General features: G+C 41.7%; 1 protein-coding gene and 1 non-coding gene across 2 annotated transcripts; both read right to left on the bottom strand.

The window, feature by feature from the left end:
• Nucleotides 1-1,651: 1,651 nt before the first annotated feature.
• GPR148 (G protein-coupled receptor 148) lies at nt 1,652-21,648 on the bottom strand. Its single transcript, XM_045796719.2, is given in 7 exon segments — nt 1,652-2,088; nt 20,527-20,661; nt 20,664-20,800; nt 21,000-21,027; nt 21,030-21,121; nt 21,123-21,468; nt 21,471-21,648. Coding segments are annotated over 7 exon segments (1,353 nt in total).
• Nucleotides 4,193-4,299, bottom strand: LOC123792034 (U6 spliceosomal RNA). The gene has a single exon (XR_006779619.1). It is a non-coding gene; the product is annotated as a U6 spliceosomal RNA (small nuclear RNA).
• Nucleotides 21,649-21,776: the final 128 nt, after the last annotated feature.

Below are 21,776 nucleotides of genomic sequence, written 5' to 3'. Positions count from 1 at the left end.
ATATCTACGTTTCCTAAATAGGATGTTGATTCTGGCATTTTTAATTCTACAGTTTATGCACATCATTCTCTGAGACAGGTCTCAGTGACATCAAGACCTTGGACTGAGTCTTGCATCTCTAAAATGAACTTCCAAATTCCATGAGAATAGGGACCACACCTTGTCTATATTTAATCAACTCTGATTCACAGATGTGGTATTTAAACCAAGATCTAAAAGGCAGCTGAACACAACCAGGCAAAAGATGTGAGAAGCATATTCTAGGCAAAGGGAACATCCCTCAGAAAGGCCTTGCAGAGGAAAGGATGAAGAATATTTAAAGCTCTGAAAGCAGGCCCAGGTATCCAGAGCAGCAAGCCAGTGGGATGACGCCTAGAGATGGGCGGGGCAGACCGCACCAGGCCTGAGGTCACGGGTAGGGTCTTGGCTTTTATCCTATGCACCATGGAGAGCCAGCCATCAAGGGTGAGTAACAGGGGCCAGTTTTCAGTTTTAATAGATTAGTTGTAAGTGAGAATGGAAAGCAGGCTCAAGAGTGGAGGCCAGAAGGCAGATTAGGAGCCAGAGAAAGGCGTAGTAGAGAGTCAGTAGTGACAGAGATTTTCTATGCATGCCAACCTTTCTCCTCAGTGCCTTACAGAGTATGCACTTGCATATGGATTTATTGCAAATTGAGAAAATGAAGTAATTCTACTGGCTGGTTTTCTACAAGATGAATAACTTTAGCTCGACTGCCTAGGATTTTCTTTTCCCTTCCTTTCTGTGAGCTTCTTGCCTTTTTTAACATGAAAGTGAGTCTATCACAGAGCAAACAAAAACCTTGCAGGTACACATATATAATAGAAGTGGTTTGGAGATAAAAAATTTTTGACTAATAGTTTTGGCATTTGCCATGCTTTTCCCTGCCCCGCCCCCAACATCTAGTAAAACCACAAGCCTTGAAATACAAAGAGGGGAACGGTGATAAGAAAGCAGAGGCCTCAGAGAGGATCTCTGCCAAGGGACTTCCTGGACACTGGGGTCAGGGTGGGAAGCTATGTATGGGGCAATAGTTTATCTCTGTAGAGGGTGTCTTGTCTAAGACAAAACCTTCAGGATGTTTGGAGTGAAGGCTATTGTGGAGAGAGAAAGCTCCGTGTTATGGGGTGGGTGTGGGGTGGGGAATGAAGCAGAAATAGAATCTGCAGTGAGAACATCACCAATTTACCCAATCCCCACGTTGGAGAGACAAAGGGCCCTTTGGGGAGCAAAGGTTCTGGCCCACCTCCTCTACGGGTGTCTCTAGGTGTTCCTGGGCCGCCCGGATGAAAGAAAATGGGTCTCCAGTCTTATCTGTTTTTTCCCCCCGCCTCCGCATACGCGCAAAAGCGTTCTCTCTCCTTCCTTAGCCCAGACTTAAAAGGGTCGTCGCCCCCAGACCCCAGACTCCGCATTATCTGCGCAGGACACTGTGAGGAGGAAAGGGTGCAGACCCTCTTTCCTCCACTCAGCCCGCCCATCGCGCGAAAGAACGCACAAAAATTCCCAAATCATTCCCTTTCTCCCCAAGCCTGAATCCTCGGCCTTTGCCGACTTACCGCAGGTGGCCGGGAGTGTCGCAGTACGCGGCCTTGGCGGGGCCGGGAGCCGCGCCCGAGCCCAAGCCGCGCGCCTAGCTCAGCACCACGGTCAGCTCCTGGCGCCGCGCGCCCCCGCGGGGTGGGGGAGGAGGAGGGCCCGCGCCCGCCCGCCGCGGCTTGGAGAGGCGGGCCTCTGTGGCAGGAGGCGGGCAGGCAAGGGTTAAGCCGCGGGAGGGCACCGGGGTGGGGGCGGGGCCGGGAGTCCTTCGGCCTCTGTGGCAGCCCCGCGCAGCAGGGGGCGAGGTGAAATGAGTTGGGCCGGGGTAGGGGCTGCTCCCGGAGATCTGCAGCCTCGGTGCCACCTGGACTTCCGTTGGTCTCGCTTTGTTAGTATTTCTCCCGGTCTCTGTCCTTGTCTCCCCGCGAGGCTGTGGTTTTGCATCCCTCAGGCCCAGCTGCGGGTGCTGCCGGGGACGTACAGCCGCGCAGTGGTCTCCTCTGGCTCTGCACCGCGTGTCTGCGCAGTGGTCTGAAAGCCTTAGAACGCATAGGTTTGGGTGCGCTGATCTCCGCAGCTCGTAGCGTCCAGGCAGATTTAACCCCAACCGTCCCGGAAGGGCTCCGTCACACGGGGCCTAGTCGCGACTCCTAACGCAGGATTCAGAGCGGCCTTGGAAAACGGGTCAGACCAATCTCAGGATGCAGGGCAGAATCTTACAGAACCTTCTTTACAGAGTGCCTTCTTGGGACCGGATTATATTATTTGTGGGAAAAAACAAGGCGCTTCCTTTAGGGCTGTGAGGTCTGCTGTTGCTCTGCTGTTCTGCAGTCTTGGGAAGAGCAGAAACGTTGTGGGATCTGTCTCCCCGCTAGGCCAAGCACAGAGGGACGGCATGCTGGGGGAAAGGAATGAAGTATGGATTAAATAACCCCTGGATGGCTCAGGGAGCAGTGCCAAGAGCGTGAAGAAAGGGGTGGGGTGGAAAGGGGCGGGAGCACACAGCTGGTGCTAATGAAGCTGCTGATTCCTCAGAAGTGGGGGTTGGGGGGGCTGATCCCACACAACAGGGGTGAATGCAGGCTGTGAGGTGATAAGGAAGGGCACAGGGGTCGCCCAGTCCAGGCTTGGACTGAGGCCAGGAAGAGGTCAGGGCTAGGGCAAATGGCAAAGGCCATGACTTTCTTGAGCCTGATTGGCTCCCTCCCTGTCCCCACGTCCAAAAAGACCCTGGACATAGGGTGTCCCACCTCGGTTTGGGCTGTCTTTGTCATAACCCATCAACCTTCTTTACAGTCACCCTGAGATTGCCTCACCCCAGAGTCAAGAGGATTCTATTGCTGTCCCCTCCCCCGCAGAGGATCTTCCACTGCCTTCGGATGAGCCCACCTTATTGTGTTTCTTGCAGTTAAACAGCCTTTCTACCTGCTGACTGGTGCAGCATGCATGACCCCAGATGTCCCCTCTCCCGGTGTTGGTGGTGTAGTCCTGACCTTTCCTGTCAGTTTCTGGCCATCAGAGTTCCTTTAGTCAATTCTTCCCCTATTAGGTAGAAACAAAGGCGGTCTGTGTTTCATTGCCAAATATACCCTGAATCAAGAATAGGACTCCCACAGACTCCATAGTCCTTACTAGTTAAAGTTATAAACATTAGTTTCTTCTATTATCGTTTTCCCTCTTCTGCATTACAAGGACTTTATATTTTTCTTAAACTCTTCCCCTTTTGAAGATAATTACGGGCTTAACTTCTTCCAATGAGTGATAATTCCTCTTTTCCATTCCAACTTGTTACCCTTTGGCCATTGAGAGCTATTCTAAGCCATCTATTTTCTGCCTTTCAGAGAGTTTTAAAATATCCTTAATTTTTAAGAAACAAAACAAACTATATGCATAATTTATAATATATAAATTTTTTTCTTCCCCAAAGACATGGGACCAGGTCTTCTCCAAGGACCCCTGAAAAGATCTTTCATACCAAGATTTCCCAGTTCAGATATTACTGAATGATTTTTAATAGTGTTCTATTGTAAACTTGCTTTATGTTATTTTTATAATACACTAAGTTTTCTCATCAGGACTCACAACATTTTTGGGCTGTGGCTCTAACCCTTTTCTTTCCTGGCGTGGGCCCTTAGGATTCTCTGCCCTTGCTCCCTGGTTACTTGATTGACCAGTGGGTCTCAGACCTTCTGGCCATACCTTTGCTTTCCGACAAATTCAAAGGATGTCACCTGACTGTGAGCACAAATATGGCAGTAGCCTGTCAACTGCATCAGTCGGGGTGCAAAAATCCAGGTTTACAGCCTAAACTCAGTGGATCCTCAGATCCTCGGAGATCTCAGAGAAGATCCTCAGAGAAGACTAGGAGGTGAGGCAGTGGGATCCTATGCCCCCAAGGAAGAATGAGAAGGCCAGGACTGTCAACTTGGAGAAGAAAGACTTCAAAAGGCATAATTTGGAATAGGTGCCTGGGTAGGGAGGAGGAATGATGGCTCCAAGGATGGGTGTGGCAAGAGGCACCCTAGTATTCAGGCTAGTTCCCCTGCAGAAAGATGTGGCCTACTGCAATGACTGGGTGGTTTCTTGTTCTTTCAAAAGTAACTGTATTTTGTTTTATTTTAAAAAAATTAGTTTTAAAAATATGGAACACTTCATGAATTTGCATGTCATCCTTGCATAGGGGCAATGCTAATCTTCTCTGTATCATTCCAATTTTAGTATATGTCCTGCCCAAGTGAGCACAAAATTACCTATATTTTAAAACTTCCATCTTTAAAAAAACTGACAGTTTGTTTTTTCTTTTCTTTTTTTTTTAAAGTTTTTATTTATTTATTTGACAGAGAGAGAGAGAGACAGCCAGAGAGAGAGAACACAAGCAGGGGGAGTTGGAGAGGAAGAAGCAGGCTTCCAGTGGAGGAGCCTGATGCGGGGCTCGATCCCATAACACTGGGATCACGCCTTGAGCGTGAAGACAGACGCTTAACGACTGAGCCACCCAGGCGCCCCTGTTTCTTTTTCTTTTTTAAAGTTCTGGTAAAATATTTATAACATTGAATTTCCTATTCCAATATCTTTTAAGTGTACAATTCAGTATCATTAAGTCCATTCACATAGGTATGCATCATCATCTCTATTTCTAAGATATTTTTATGACCCAAACAGAAACTCTGCCAATTAAGTAAAAACTCCTCATTCATCTCTCCCCCTCGCTGCTGGTTACCACTATTCTACTTTCTTTCTCTGTGAAATTGACTGTTCTAGGTAATTTGTAAAGATGGACTCATACAATATTTGTCCTTTTGTGTCTGGTTTATAAGGTTTCCAAGGTTCATCAGGTTTTCAAGGTTCATCCATTTTGTAGTATGTATCAAAATTTCATCCTTTTTAAGGCTGACTAATATTACACTGTATGTATATACCACATTTTTTAATCCATTCTTCCCTTGATAGACATTTGAGTTGTCTCCACATTTTCCTGTTGTGAATAATGCTGCTATGAACATTGGTGTATGAGTATCTGTTCAAGGTTCAGCTTTTCGATGTACCAGGGAGTGGAATTGTTAGATCATAATGGTAATTTTATGTCTAACTTTTGGAGGAACTGTTGTACTTTTTTCTACATCGTACTTCTTTCTACACCACTTTATATTCCCACAGCACTGCCAAAGGGCTCCAATTTCTCTACATCCTTACCAATTATTTGTTATTTTCTGTGTTTTTGTTGTTTTTAACAATAGTCATCCTAATGAGCATGAAGTGATATCTCATCATGGTTTTGATTTGCATTTCCCTGGTGATTAGTGATATTAAGGAATTTTTCATGTAATTATCAGCCATTTGCATATATTCTTTGGAGAAATGTCTATTCAAGTCCTTTACAGATTTTTAAATTGTATTGTCTTTTTTTTCCTAACTGTATTGAGATGTTATTGACATATCCATATGGAAGTTTAGGGTGTACAACGTGATTATTTGATACATGTATGTATGGCAAAATATCCCCCACAATATTAGGGTGTAGTAGTAACATTTAAGGTTTACTCTCTTAGCAACTTTCTTTTTTTTCTTTCAAAATTTTATTTAAATTCAAGTTAGCAAGTAGTGTAGTATTGGTTTCAAGGGTAAAATTTAGTGGTTCATCAGTTGCATATAACACCCAGTGCTTATTATATCAAGTGCTCTCCTTAATGCCCATCACCTAATTACCCCATCCCCCCACCTACCTCCCCTCCAGCAACCCTCAGTTTGTTCCCTATAGTTAAGAATATTTTATAATTTATCTCCCTCTCTGTCTTTATCTTATTTTATTTTTCCTTCCCTTCCCCTATGTTCATCTGTTTTGTTTCTTAAATTTCACATATGAGTGAAATCATATGATATTTGTCTTTCTCTGACTTACTTATTTCACTTAGCATAATATCCTTTAGTTCCATCCACGTTATTGCAAATGGCAAGAGTTCCTTCTTTTTGATGGCTGAGTAATATTCCATTGCATATATATATACCATTTCTTTATCCATTCACCAGTCGATGGACATCAGGGCCCTTTCCTTACTTTGGCTATTGTGGATGTTGCTGCTCTAAACATTGGGGTGCATGTGCCCCTTTAAATCACTATGTTTGTATCCTTAGGATAAATATCTAGTAGTGCAATTGCTAGCTCAAAGGGTAGCTCTATTTTTAACTTTTTCAGGAACCTCCATACTGTTTTCCAGAGTGGCTGTACCAGCTTGCACTCCCACCAACAGCATAGGACAGTTCCCCTTTTTCTCCATGCTTGCCAATATCTGTCATTTCCTGACTTGTTAATTTTAGCCATTCTTACTGGTGTGAGGTGGTATCTCATTGTGGTCTTGATTTGTATTTCCCTGATGCCAAGTGATGTTGAGCACTTTTTCATGTGTCGTCTGGCCATTTGTATGTCTTCTTTGGAGAAATGTCTGTTAATATCTTCTGCCCATTTCTTGACTGGATTTGTTGTTTTTTAAGTGTTGAGTTTGATAAGTTCTTTATAGATTTTGCATATTGACCCTTTATCTGATAAGTAATTTGTAAATATCTTCCATCATTCCATAGGTTGCCTTTTAGTTTTGTTGATTGTTTCCTTCTCTGTGCAGAAGATATTTTATCTTGATGAAGTTCCAATAGTTCATTTTTGCTTTCGTTTCCCTTGCCTCTGGAGACTTGTCTAGTAAGAAGTTGCTGTGTTGAGATCAAAGAGGTTGCTGCCTGTGTTCACCTCTAGGATTTTGGTGGATTCCTTTCATCCATTTTGAGTTTATTTTTGTCTTTGGTGTAAGAAAGCTGGTGACATCATAATGCCAGACTTTAAGCTATATTACAAAGCTTAAATGATTACAAAGCTGTAATCATCAAGATGGTATGGTACTGGCACAAAAATAGACACATAGGTCAACGGAACAGAATAGAGAACCCAGAAATGGACACTCAACTCTATGGTCAACGAATCTTCAACAAAGCAGGAAAGAATATCCAGTGGAAAAAAGTCTTTTCAACAAATGATGTTGGGAAAATGGGAGAGCCACATGCAGAAGAATGAACTGGAATACTTTCTGAGCCACTTTCAAGTGTATAACACCATTTGCAGTTATTGTCACTATACTGTGCATTAGATCCCCAAAGTTAGTCATCTTATAGCTGGAAGTTTGTATCCTTTGACCAATATCTCCCCATTTACCTCACCCTCCCATCTCCTGCCAATCACCCTTCCACTCTCTACTTCTATGAATTCAGCTTTTTAAGATTATACATACAGGTGAAATGATACAGTATTTGTCTTTGTCTGACTTACTTCACTTAGCCCCCAAGATCCATCCACATTGTCGCAAAAGGCAGAAGTTCCTCCTTTTTATGGCTGAATAATATTCCATAGTGTTTGTGTATGTGTGTGTATATATATATATATACACACACACAGATGTGCATACTGCTTATCCATTCATCTATTGATGGACACTAAGTTTGTTTCCATGTCTTGACTATTATGAATAATGCTGAAATGAACATGGGGGTGCAGATATCTTTTTGAAATAGTGGTTTCATTTCCTTTGGATATACCCCAGAGGTGGAATTGCTGGATCATATGAAATTCTATTTTTAATTTTTTGAGGAACTTCCATACTGTTTTACATAGTGGATGCAATAATTTACGTTCCCACAACAATATACAATGGTTGAATTTTCTCCACAGCCTCTCCTCTCTCCTCTTGCTGTGTATTGTACTTTTGATAATAGCAATTCTAACAAGTATGAGGTTATATCTTGTGGGGTTTTTTTTTAAAGATTTTTTTTATTTGACAGAGAGAGAGATAGCCAGCGAGAGAGGGAACACAAGCAGGGGGAGTGGAAGAGGAAGAAGCAGGCCCCCAGCAGAGCAGGAGCCCGATGTGGGGCTTGATCCCAGGATCCTGGGATCATGCCCTGAGCCAAAGGCAGATGCTTAATGACTGAGCCACCCAGGCGCCCCGTCTTGTGGTTTTGATATGCATTTTCCTGATAATTAATGATGAACATGTTTTCACATTTTTGGCCATTTGGATGTCTTCTTTGGAAAAATATCTGTTCAATTCCTCTGCCCATTTTTTAATCAATTGGTTTTTTCTTTTTTCTTTTGTTATTGGGTTGTATGAATTCTTTATATACTTTGGATATTATTAGCCCCTTATCACATAGAGGGTTACTGAATATTTTTTCTCATTCCATAGGTGGTCTTACATTTTGTTGATTATTAATTTTGCTGGGCATTGCAGAAGATTTTTAGTTTGATGTAGTTGCACTTTGTTATTGTTGCTATTGCTGCTTGTGCTTTTAGTGTCATATTTTACAAATCATTGCCAAGACCAATGTCAAGGAGATTTTTACCCTCTGTTTTCTATGAGTTTTATAATTTCAGGTCTTCAAAAAAAAAAACTAGGCTCCACACCCAGTATGGAGCCCAACCTGGGGCTTGAACTCACAACCTGGAGATTAAGACCTGAGCTGAGATCAGGAGTTCAACACTCAACTGATTAAGCCACTCAGGTGACCCCAGGTCTTTAATCCATTTTGAGTTAATTTTTATGAGTCATCTGAGATAGAGAGCCAGTATCTTATTTTCTGTATGTGAATATACAGTTCTCTTAACAACATTTATTGAAGAGACTATTCATTCCTCCACTGAGTATTCTTAGCCCCCTTGTCAAATACTAGCTGACTGAATATGGATGGGATTATTTCTGGCCTCTTAGTTCTGTGACATTCATCTATGTGTCTGTTTTTATACCAGTACCATGCTATTTTGATTATTATAGGCTTGGAATAAAATTTGAAATCAGGAGGTGTGATGCTTTTGGCTGTGTTCTTCTTTCTCAGGATTTTGGCTTTTTGGAGTCTTTTGTGGTCCTTTGGAGTTTTAGGATTATTATTTCTGTTTCTGCTGAAAAATACCATTTCAGTTTTGATAGAGATTGCATTAAATCTATAAATGACTTTGAGTAGTATGGACATTTGAACAGTATTAGTTCTTCCTCCACAAACATGGGATATTTTACCATTTATTTCCATCCTCAATTTTTTTCATCAGTGTCTTGTAGTTTTCAATGTACAGATCTTTCACTTCCTTGGTTAAATTTATTGTTAATAATTGTATTATTTTTGATAATATTACAAATATAATTGTTTTATTTAATTTTTTTCAGATTGTTGTTAGTGTAGAGAAGTGCAACTGATTTTTGTGTTGATTTTGTATTTTCAACTTTACTAAATTTGTTTATTAGTTCCAACAGTGTTTTGGTGGAGTCAGCATTTTCTATGTACATCAAATCATCTGGAAACAAAGACACTTTTACTTCTTCCTTTACAGTTTGGTTTCCTTTTATTTCTTTTTCTCTCCTAATTGCTCTGCCTCAAATTTCCAGTTCTATGTTGAATTAGGAGTGGAGAGAGTAGGAGTAAGAGTAACCTTTCACTGTTGAGTATGTTGTTAGCTGTGTGCTTGTCATACATGGCTTTTGTTATATTGTGGGATACTCCTCTATAACCATTTATTCATCATTCTGATCATGAAAGGATGTTGAATTTTGTCAGATGCTTTTTCTGCATCTATTGAGGTGACCTTATGATTTTTAATTTTCATTCTATTAATGTGGTGTATAATATTTATTTGTTTTGTATTATGCTTATTTGAAAGTGTTCTCTCTTTCTAATTTTATGGAAGAGTTTGAAAAGATTTGGCCTTGATTCTTCTTTAGGTGTTTGGTAGAACTCACCAGTGAAACCACCTGGTCTTGGGCTTTTGTTTGTTGGGAGCCTTTTTTTGTTTTTGTTTTTATTTAAAATCAATTTAATTAACATATAATGTATTATTAGTTTCAAAGATAGAGTTTAGTGATTCATCAGTTGCATATAACATCCACTGCTCATTACATCAAATGCCCTCCTTAATGCCTATCACCCAGTTACCCCATCCCTGCACCCACCTCCCCTCCAGCAACCCTCAGTTTGTTCCCTACAATTAAGAGTCTCTTATGGTTTGTCTCCCTCTCGAATTTTGTCTTATATTATTTTTCCTTCCTTTCCCCTATATTCATCTGTTTTATTTTTTAAATTCTACAATAAGTGAAATCTTATGGTATTTGTCTTTCTCTGACTGACTTATTTCACTTAGCATAATACCCTCCAGTTCCATCCAAGTCATTGCAAATGGCAAGAGTTCCTTCTTTTTGGTGGCTGAGTAATATATATTATATATATATGTTATATGTATATATATAATATATATATACATATATAATATATACATATATATATACACACATACATACACACCACATCTTCCTTATCCATTCATCTGTCCATGGACATCTGGGCTCTTTCCATAGTCTGGCTATTGTGGACATTGCTGCTATAAACATTGGAGTATATGTGCCTCTTCGAATCACTATGTTTGTATCCATTGGGTAAATACCTAGTGGTACAATTGCTAGGTCGTATTTTTAACTTTTTGAGGAACTTCAATATTGTTTTCCAGAGTGGCTGTACCCATTTTCACTCCCACCAACAGCATAGGAGGGTTCCGCTTTTTCTCCATCCTCACCAATATCTGTCGTTTCCTGTCTTGTTAATTTTAGCCATTCTTACTGGCATGAGGTGGTATCTCATTGTGGTTTTGATTTGTATTTCTCCGATGCTGAGTAATGTTTAGCATTTTTTCATGTGGCTGTTAGCCATTTGTATGTCTTCTTTGGAGACATGTCTATTCATGCCTTCTGCCCATTTCTTGAGTGGATTTGTTGTTCTTTGGGTGTTGAGTTTGGTAAGTTATAGATTTTGGATACTAGCCCCTTATCTGATAAGACATTTGCAAATATCTTCTCCCATTCTGTTGACTATTTTTTAGTTTTGTCAATAGTTTCCTCTGCTGTGCAAAAGCTTTTTATCTTGAAGGAGTCCCAAAAGTTTATTTTTGCTTTTGTTTCCCTTGCCTTTGGAGATGTGTCTAGCAAGAAGTTGCTGTGGCCAAGGTCAAGGAGGTAGTTGCCTGTGTTCTCCTCTAGGATTTTGATGGATTCCTGCTTCACATTTAGGTCTTTCATCCATTTGCAGTTTATTTTTGTATAGGGTGTAAGAAAGTGGACCAGTTCTATTCTCCTGCTGTGGCTGTCCAATTTTCACAACACCATTTGTTTAAGAGACTTTTTTCCATTGGGTATTCTTTCCTGCTTTGTCAAAGATCATAGGGTTGAGGGTCCATTTCTGGGATCTCTATTCTGTTCCATTGATCTATATGTCTGTTTTTGTGCCAGGACCATACTGTCTTGATGATTATAGCTTGTAATACAGCTTGAAGTCTGGAATTGTGATGCCTCCAGCTTTGGTTTTCTTTTTCAACATTCTTCCGGCTATTCAGGGTCTTTTCTGGTTCCATACAAACTTTAGGATTGTTTTTTCCAACTCTGTGAAAAATGCTGATGGCATTTTCATAGGGATTGCATTGAATGTGTACCTTGTTTTTGGTAACGTAGACATTTTAACACTATTTGTTCTTGCAATCCATGAACATGGAATGTTTTTCCATTTCTTTGTATCTTCCTCAACTTCTTTCATAAGTGTTCTATAGTTTTCAGAGTACAGATCCTTGCCTCTTGGGTTAGGGTTATTCCTAGGTGTCTTCTGGTTTTTGGTGCAATTGTAAATGGGATAGATTCCTTGATTTCTCATTCTTCTGCCTCATTGTTAGTGTATAGAAATGCAACTGACTTGTGTGCATTGATTTTATATCCTGACACTTTGCTGAATTCCTGAATGAGTTCTAGCAATTTTGGGGTTGAGTCTTTTGGGTTTTCAACATAGACTGTCATTTCATCTGTGAAAAGTGAAAGTTTGACTTCTTCTTTGCCAATCTGGATGCATTGTATTTCTTTTTCTTGACTGATTGCTGAGGCTAAGACTTCCAGTACTATTCTGAACAACAGTGGTGATAGTGGACATCCCTGCCGCATTCCTGACCTTAAGAGAAAATATCTCAGTTTTTCCCCATTGAGGATGATATTTGCTGTGGGTCTTTGCATATGTTTTTTATATTGAGGTATATTCCTTCTATCCCTACAGGACAGAGAGTTTTACCAAGAAAGGATATGTGTTTTGTCAGATGCTTTTTCTGCATCTATTGAGAGGGTAATATAGCTATTTTCTTTTCTTTTATTAATGTGGTGTATCACATTGATTGTTTTGCAGATGTTGAATCACTCTTGTAGTCTAGGAATAAATCCTACTTGGTCATGGTGAATAATCCTCTTAATGGACTGTTGGATCCTATTAGCTAGTATTTTGATGAGAAGTTCTACCCTATGATCCAGCAATTGCACTACTGGGTATTTACCCCAAAGATACAGACATAGTGAAGAGAAGGGCCATATGCACCCCTACGTTCATAGCAGCATTGTCCACAATAGCTAAATCGTGGAAGGAGCCGAGATGCCCTTCAACAGATGACTGGATTAAGAAGTTGTGGTCCGTATATACAATGGAATATTCCTCAGCCATCAAAAAGAATGATTTCTCAACATTTGCTGCAACATGGACGGGACTGGAGGAGATAATGCTAAGTGAAATAAGTCAAGCAGAGAAAGACAATTATCATATGGTTTCACTCATTTATGAAACATAAGAAGTAGGAAGATCAGTAGGAGAAGAAAGGGAAGAAGAAAGGGGGGCAATAAACAGAAGGGGGAATGAACCACGAGAGACTATAGACTCTGGAAAACAAACTGAGGGCTTCAGAGGGGAGGGGAGTGGGGGAATGGGATAGGCTGGTGATGGGTACTAAGGAGGGCACATATTGCATGGTGCACTGGTGTTATATGCAAGTAATGAATCATGGAACTTTACATCAAAAAGTAGGGATATACTGTATGGTGACTAACATAATACAATAAAAAATATTGTTAAAAAGAAAGAAGTTTTACATCCATGTTCATCAGGGGTATTGGTCTATAATTCTCCTTTTGGATGGGGTCTTTATCTGGTTTTGGGATCAAGGTAATGCTGGCTTCATAGAATGAGTTTGGAAGTTTTCCTTCTATTTCTATTTTTTGCAAAAGCTTCAGAAGAATAAGTATTAATTCTTCTTTAAATGTTTGGTAGAATTCTGGCTAGAGGCCAGCTGGCCATGCACTCTTGTTTGTTGGGAGATTTTTGATTACTGGTTCAATTTGTTTGCTGGTTATGAGTCTGTTCTGGTTTTCTATTTCTTCCTGCTTTAGCTTTGGTAGTTTATGCCTTTCTCTGAATGCAACCATTTCTTCCCGATTGCCTTATTTCTCGACATTTAATTGCTCATAATATTCTCTCACAATTCTTTGTATTTCCTTGTTGTCGACTGTGATCTCTCCTCTTTCATTTATGATTTTATTTATTTTGGTACTTCCTCTTTTCTGTTTGATAAGTCTGGCCAGGGGTTTGTCAATCTCACTAATTTTTCTAGAACCAGCTCCTAGCTACGTTGATCTAGTGTTCTACTGTTTTTTAAAATTTCTATATCATTGATTTCTGCTCTAATCTTTATTATTTCTCTTCTCTTGATAGATTTAGACTTTATTTGCTGTTCTTTTTCCAGAGCTCCTTTAGGTGTAAGGTTAGGTTGTGTATTTGAGAACTTTTCTTGTTCTTGAGAAAGGCAGGTATTGCTATAGACTTCCCTCTTAGGGCCACCTTTGCTGCATCCCAAAGGTTCTGAACTGTCATGTTTTCATTTTCATATGTTTCCACATATTTTTAAAACTCTTCTTTAATTTTCTGTTGACCCATTCATAATTTTGTAGGGTGGTCTTTAACCTCCATGTATTTGTGTTCCCTCAAAATTTTCTCTTGTGGTTCAGTTCAAGTTTTAAAGCATTGTGGTCTGAAAATATGCATGGTATAATCTCAGTCTTTTGTACTGGTTGAGACCAGATTTGTCACCCAGTATGTGATCTATTCTGGAGAATGTTCCATGTGCACTCAAGAAGAATGTCTATTCTGTTAATTTAGGATTAAATTGTCTGATTTTATCTGTGAAGTCCATCTGGTCCAGTGTGTCATCCAAAGCCCTTGTTTCCTTGTTGGACTTCTGCTTACATGATCTATCCATTGCTGTGAGTGGAGTGGTAATGTCCCCTAGTATCATATTTTTATCAATGTGTTTCTTTAATGTTGTTATTAATCAGTTTATATAATTGGCTGTTCCCAAGTTAGGGGCATGAGTATTTATAATTGTTGGATCTTCTTGTTGGATAGACACTTTTATTATGATATAGTGTCCTTCTTCATCTCTTATTACAGTCTTTGGTTTAAAATCTAGTTTGATACAAGGATGGCTACTGATATAAGGATGGCTTTCTTTTGATGTCCATTAGCATGATAAAGGATTATCCACCCCCTCTCTTTCAATCTGGAGGTGTCTTTGGGTATAAAATGAGTATGTAGACAGCATATTGATGGGTCTTGTTTTTTTTATTCAATCTGATACCCCATGTCTTTTGATTGGAGGATTTATTCCATTCCCATTCAGAATAAGTATTGAAAGATATGAACTTAGTGCCATTGTATTATCTGTAAAATCCCGGTTTCTGTAGATTTCTCTGCTCCTTTCTGGTCTTTTTTACTTTGGGGCTTTCTCTTCATCCAATGGATCCCCTAAAGGGGATCCTTTCTTGCAGGGCTCTTTTAGTATTCACAATTTCCTTTAGTTTTTGTTTGTCCTAGAATGTCTTTATATCTCCTTCTGTTCTGAATGACAGCCTTGCTGGATAAAGTATTCTTGCTTGTATATTTTTCACATTTAGCACATTGAATATATGATACCTGTCCTTTCTGGACTGCCAGGTCTCCATGGACAGGTCTACTGCCAGCCTTACATTTCTACTCTTGTAGCTTAAGGACCTGTTGACCCCAGATGCTTTCAGGATTTTCTCTTTATCTTTGAAATTTGCCAGTTTCAGTATTATATGTCAGGGTGTTGACCTATTTCTATTGATTTTTAGGGGGAGGTTTCTGTGCCTCCTGGACTTGAATGCCTGTTTTCCTTCCCCAGATTAGGAAAGTTCTCACTATAATTTGTTCAAATAAACCTTCTGTCCCTCTCTCCTGCTCTTTATCTTCTAGGACCCCTATCATCCAGGTATTATTTCAATTTATGAAATTGCTGAGCTCTTGAAGTCTCCCTTCACAATCCAGTAGTTGTCTTTCTCTCTTTTTTCCAGCTTCCTTATTTTCCATCATTTTGTCTTCTATATCACTGCCCTCTCTCCTGCCTCATTTTTCTTCTCTGCTAAAGGCTCTATTTGTTACTGCATCTCAGTAATAGCATCTTTATGTTTGGACTGGTTAGATGTTAGTCTTTTTATTTCTACAGTAAGGGATTCTCTAGTGTCTTCTATGCTTTTTTTCGAGCCCAGATAGTATCTTTATAATTGTTTTTTTTTAATTCTAGTTCAGATACTTTACTTATATCCATATTGCTTAAATCCCTGTTGATGAGGGAACAGAGGCAAGCTGAGGACAAAGCAGAAACTGACACCCTGCAACCAGCACCCCCCCTCGCCATGGGATGTATGCAACATTCCTCAGGCACTCCTGGCTGCCCTAAAGGACAAAGAAATAGTTAACCTATAGACACCACAATCCTGCAAGACTTGAGTCTCCCCCAGTTTGCAAATGTCTTAGTTTATAAGAACAAAGCATTTCTATCAATAACCTAGCTTCCTGAAGGGAATGTAAATACAACTAAATGTCTTATAACTTGCAGACCATAGACAGTTACTTCCAGGAATCCAGGAAGTTTCCAACTATCTTCATGTTAGTGCCTTACTGGGGGGGTAAACAACCTTAACTTGACAATGGCAAGGCCTCTAGTACCCTGTGCCCAAAACCTCATCAGTATCACCCCTCGCTCTTGTCCCTGGGGAGTGGACCTCCCAGCCACTGGCTGTTCCAAAGGGCTTCTAAGAAAGGCAAACAATCTCTAATGTCCTGGGCTTTCATCAGTTCCCTGCCCTTAATTTGTGTGTGCCCAGCCCATTGGTAAGCTCAGAGCCACAGATCTCCTGTATTTTATCTCTGGCTAGTGGCTGGGATTCAAAACTCCCAAGTTTTAACAGGCCTGGCAAGGTGTGGACCCACTTCCATCCCCCAGAAGAGAGGCTCGGGGCATGCCCAGCACCATCCCATACCTGAAGATCAATCACGCGGTGCACACTCAGAGGTTGGAATTTATTGTAATGCTCAGTAAAAGGCTGGAACCAGGTTATTGGCAGTCTGCACTCGACTCAGTCCCCTAGTCCATTCTGCCCCCAAAAAGCCATTGCAGAGGCTTGAATCTACTGCAGCAGACAGCAAAAAGCTGCAGCCAGGTTATCTGCAATATGCTCTTGTCTCTGTTTTCTGCTCAGTTCTGCCACAGAAATGCAGCTGCTCATTCTGCACACAGAGTTTTTTTTTTTTTAATTTTCTCTTTTTTAAAAAAAATTTTTAATGTTATATTCAATTAGCCAACAATGCACACAGAGGTTTAAGCCTACTGTGGCTCACAGTGAGAAGTTATTCAGATTTCCTGTCCTCAGCAAAGGCACCTCTGACCCTGCTGTTACACACCGCTCAAGGGCTCCCAGGGGCCTTTTGTCCTTGGTGAGGCTAAATACACTCTTCTAAATGCCCTCCGGGGAGGGGAGCTCTTTCTCGCTATGAAACCCAGGGGATCTCCTTAATGTGGCTAATTGTGCTGTCCCTAACTGCTGGGCTCTCTCCCACTCCCTCTCCCTGACATTTCTCCATGAAAAGTCCATCCCCTTCGTGGCCCCACAGCTTTCCTCCCCCCCAGCCCGTGGATTGGAACCTCATGATGAGGTTGTGGAATATCGGTGAGGTTCAGTGGGGTGGAGTCTGGAGCCAAGGACCAAGAAAGAATTCTTGAGACGTCTTCGGTGCAAAATGGTGGTTTATTAAAGCACGGGGACAGGACCTGTGGGCAGAAAGAGCTGCTGCCCTGGGTTGTGAGGGGGGCTGATTATATAGTATGGGGTTGGAGGAGGTAAGGAAAAAGGGAGGTTTCAAGAGAGTACTTTCATATGTTAAAGAAGTCTTGCAGGATACCCGAGGCCTTGCCATTGTCAAGTTAAGGTTGTTTACCGCCCCCCCCCAAGCATTAACATGAAGATAGTTGGGAACTTCCCAGAGGAACATTACTTATCCCACCCAGGAGCGGGGGTGGGGAGAGGTTGCAAGGTTTAGGCTTATGCTGTGTCTGCAGCCAGCCTTCTGTTCCCTCATCACTCACATGAGCCACTTTTTCTCCCTCCAACTTTGCAGATTGTTTCCTTAATCCTCAGATCCTCTTCCTACTTGTTCAAAATAGTTGAATGTTAATCTAGCTGTATTTGAAGCAAGTTCAGGGTCCCCTACTATTCTGCCATATTAACTCTGCCCCTTACATAGTTTTCAATATTTCTCACCATTTTTTTTTCATGCACTTTGAATCTTCCATCTGGAATAATTATCCTCCTGCCAGAAATATAGTCTTTAAAATTTCTTTAATGTGTATTGTTAGGAATATTGTCTTTTGGGCTTTGTGTTCTATAATGGTTTTTATTTTGCTTTCTGAAAAGGTTGTTTTCCCCTAGGTAGAATTCCAGGTCAACAGTTATTTTCTCTCATCACATTAACAATATTATTTCAGGTACATCTTGATGAGGTTGTGGAATATAGGTGAGGTTCAGTGGGGTGGAGTCCAGAGCCGACAACCAAGAAAGAACTCTTGAGACGCCTTTGGTGCAAAATTGGTGGTTTATTAAAGCACCGGGACAGGACCTGTGGGCAGAAAGAACTGCTGCCCCGGGTTGTGAGGGGTGGCTGATTCTATACCAAGGCATTGGGGGAGGTAAGGAAAAAAGAGAGGTTGAGAATACTTTCATATGTTAAAGAAGACTCGCAGGACACTGGAGGCTTTGCTATTGTTAGGTTAAGGTTGTTGACCCCTGTAGAATGTGTTAATAGTAAGATAGTTGGGAGCTTCCCAGGAGAAAGTTACTTTCCTATCATGTGTCCTTATCAATGGGCTGCAGGTTTAAAAGAAATTCCATTTTATTTGCATTTCCTTCTGCCTCAGCCTCCCTCAATTTTATGGAGGGGGTGGTAACATTAGGGCTCCAGGAAACTGAATCTGGAAGTTAGGCTATTGATAAGAAAGCTTCTTCCTTGTAAATCACTAGGACATGTGTAAACCGAGGGAGACTCAGGTCTTGCAGGATTGTGATCTCTGTCAGTTAACCATTTGTTTTTCCTTTCCTTAGCTTTAGGGCAGCCAGGGGTGCCTGAGGAATGTCACGTACGTCCCATGGAGGGGGGGGGTTTGCAGGGTGTCAGTTTCTGCTTTGTCCTCAGCTTGCCTTCTGTTCCCTCATCACTCTGACTTGTGCTTTTTTTTTCCCTGAGAAGTCAGCTCTCAGTTATATTGTTATTCTTCTGTCTCTTTGGCTGTTTTAAATATCTTGTCTTTGTATTCAGTTTCCTGCGATTTCACATTCACTGGAGGTGGACTATTTGTCATTCATCTTATTTGTAACCAGTTAGAGTTCTTGAATCCGAGGTTTGATATCTTTCAATAAATCTGAAAAATTGTCAGCTGTTATCTCTTTAAGTATTTCCCTTCCCACATTGTCTCTGTTGTAGTCTCAAATTAGATGTCAGTCTTTTCTATTCTAAACTCAGTATCTCTTAATCTCTCTTTTAAAATTTTTGCCTCTTTGTCTTTCTAGGCTGAATTTTAGATAATTTATTTAAACCTATCTTCTAGTTTACAAAATCCCTCTTCAGTTGTGTCTAATATACTTTTTTAAAAAGATTTTATTTATTTGAGACAGAGAGAGACAGATAGTGACAGAGATAGCGAGAGAGAGAGAGAGAGAGAGAGAGAGAGAACGAGCGGGGAGGAGAGGGAGAAACAGGCTTCCATTAAGCAGGGAGCCCAACGTGGGGCTCAATCCCAGGACCCTGGGATCATGACCTTAGCCGAAGGCAGACGCTGAACCAACTGAGACACCCAGGCACCCCCCTAATATACTTTTTAATTCATATGAAATATGAATTTTTGCTAGTCTAATTAGTATAAATTTTTTATTTCTAGAAGTTTTATTTAATTCTTTTCCTAATCTGCTTGGTTATTTTAAAAATGTGTTGCTCCTCATTCATATTTCCATGTCATTTTTCATGTCTTAAAACATACTGAACATTTTTGTATTAGTCAAGTGTCTGACAGTTTAAGGAGCTGGATGGAGTATACTACTGCCCTCTTGTTTCTTCTCACTCTCATTCGTAGTGCCTTATTCTTTTGTGTGGTTTTGTGAATTTTGACTATTTGCAACTCACTTTCTTTGAGTTTTTTTACCATGGAAATTCTTGGAAGCTTGAGCTGAAGCTCTAATCCTCCAGAAGAGCCACACCAACCACAGAATGAGGTCTATTAGCCACAAAAATACTTTAAAAACTATTTCTAATCCTGTTTGAAGGGTGGCTTCTACCTAAGAGTTGTTGAGGAATTTCCTTCCTCTTCTGCACAGCACCAGTATCAAGACAGGAAAGTCCCCTTGCTATTCTGTTAGTTGTCATTTGTCCTTGTTCTAAGATGGTAATCTTTTGGGGTTCCAGCTTTATTTTATTTCATTTATTTATTTGAAATTTTTATTCATTTATTAGAGAGAGAGAGACATAGATAGCGACAGAGAGCATAAGCAGGGAGGAGAGGAAGAAGCAGATTCCCTGCTGATCAGGGAGCCTGGTGTGGGGACTCCATCCCAGGACCCTGGGACCATGGCCTGAGCCAAAGGCAAGACACCCAATGGACCCAGGTGCTCCAAGGGGGTTCCAGCTTTATAGATGTCTTCATAACACCTCCCACTACAGATGGGTCCTAGGTTGTTCTCCTTTCTCCCACATACTGAGGAGCTGCCAAAATCGAGGCTCATGGTCCTAGATTCAGCAGATGCTTGCTTACTTTCCAGATTCAAGCTTTTAGTAGTGTTTTGGCTTCTGTGTGTTCGTCAGCAACTGTGGTTTGCCAGTGGTGGTGGAGGATATGGTGGAAGCCATCGGAAAGGCACAAATCAGGGCCTCACCCCCACTTAGATCAGAGCTCTGCTGAATCACTTTTCTTTTCTTCCATTTTCAAGCAGAAAATATTCACTTCACTGAGAAGTGAGCTTTCTCTACTTAAAAACTTTTGAAATGTTGAAAACCATCAGTTGAGGTCACCTTAAAGATCCGGTTGCACAAGTATATTTGTAGTTCTCTGAAGTTGGAGATAATTGGATGTTGATGCAGCCAACATATAATTTCTAACCTCAGTCTGCTAGACTGTGAAGTCTGTAGCTCTAAGAAATAGAGACGATGTCACTGGGCCTCCTGGATGAGAAGAGGTCCTGGACCATCCCCAGCAGCTACAGGTGGCATGAGGAAGCGTCATGAGCACCTTGCTGTTGGCTGCCATGAGCCACACATGAGTTCTGGCATCAGTGAGGTAGTGCGTGGTTAGCATGATGTCCAGGGAAAACACCACAACCGAGCTAACATACAGCAGATTAGCACTGTGTGGATAAGCAGGGTACCCCTGGCCCAGGAACAGCCCTGTACTGAGATGCCTGTAGTCCTGGTCTCTGCATAGACCCTCCAGAAGCAGTAGGTGATGAGAGCTGTGCATAGAAAGAGAATGCATAGGGGCGCCTGGGTAATGCAGTCGTTGAGCGTCTCAGGGCGTGATCCCAGCATTCTGGGATCGAGCCCCGCATCAGGCTTCTCCGTTGGGAGCCTGCTTCTTCCCTCCACTCCCCCTGCTTGTGTTCCCTCTCTCACTGGCTGTCTCTCTGTCAAATAAATAAATAAAATCTTAAAAAAAATAAAGAAAGAGAATGCATAAAATGAAGGTGTGGGTGACAATGACCAGGGACCATGGCCTGGCTCAGTGCCCAGGCTCAGCTGCCGGATGCATGAGGCCCCTTGCTCTAACCTGGCATCCTGCCACTTGCTAAGCCAAATGAGATGTGGGGAAGAAGCAGGCTACCACCCAGATGAGGGCCACCGCTTTCTGGGCAGCTTCATAGGACATGAAGGAGAAATGGTGCAGAGGATAAGCAACTGCTAGGTAGGTGTGCAACATGGTGGCCATGAAGGACAGGATGGTGCTGGTATAGGAAGTGAAGATGGCATCTGTGAGAACACCACAAGCAATGCGGCCCAGGGCCCAGCTGCCCAGGTTGCTGGAGAAGATGAGCACGTGGAGGACAAGGTGGGCCAAATCTGAGAGCAGGATGTTGGCCTTCAGCAGGTAGTGGGGCTCTTGCCAAAGTCTCTGGCTCTGCAGGGTGGTTACCAGCAGCAGGGGGCTACAGCCAGCAGACTTGATGGGAGGAACAGCCAGCACAGCCTGGAAGCAGGTACTCTCAGGTCTCTGAGGCTCAGGGAGATGTTGCTGCCTAACTGGGGCATGCAAGGGGGCTCACTGATGAGCTGGTTGGAGGCTGGCCAGGCTCTTGTGTCTAGGGGGTGGGGTGTCAACTGATCCCCCATGCTTCCTGGCAGGAATGTCAGGCTTTCTCACAGGTGGTTGGTTCTGTGCCTGCCCAGGGTGTGGATGTCCCCTGCAGGGGTTCTGATGGTTCTCCTCCTCTGCAGAAATGTTGTGCTTGAGCAAGCCT

This window comes from Ursus americanus, chromosome 10, assembly GCF_024610735.1.
Source record: "Ursus americanus isolate L20-20 chromosome 10, mUrsAme1.1.p, whole genome shotgun sequence".
Lineage (NCBI taxonomy): Eukaryota > Metazoa > Chordata > Mammalia > Carnivora > Ursidae > Ursus > Ursus americanus.
Note: the sequence above shows the minus strand (reverse complement) of the source record. Positions and strands in the feature narration are given on the sequence as shown.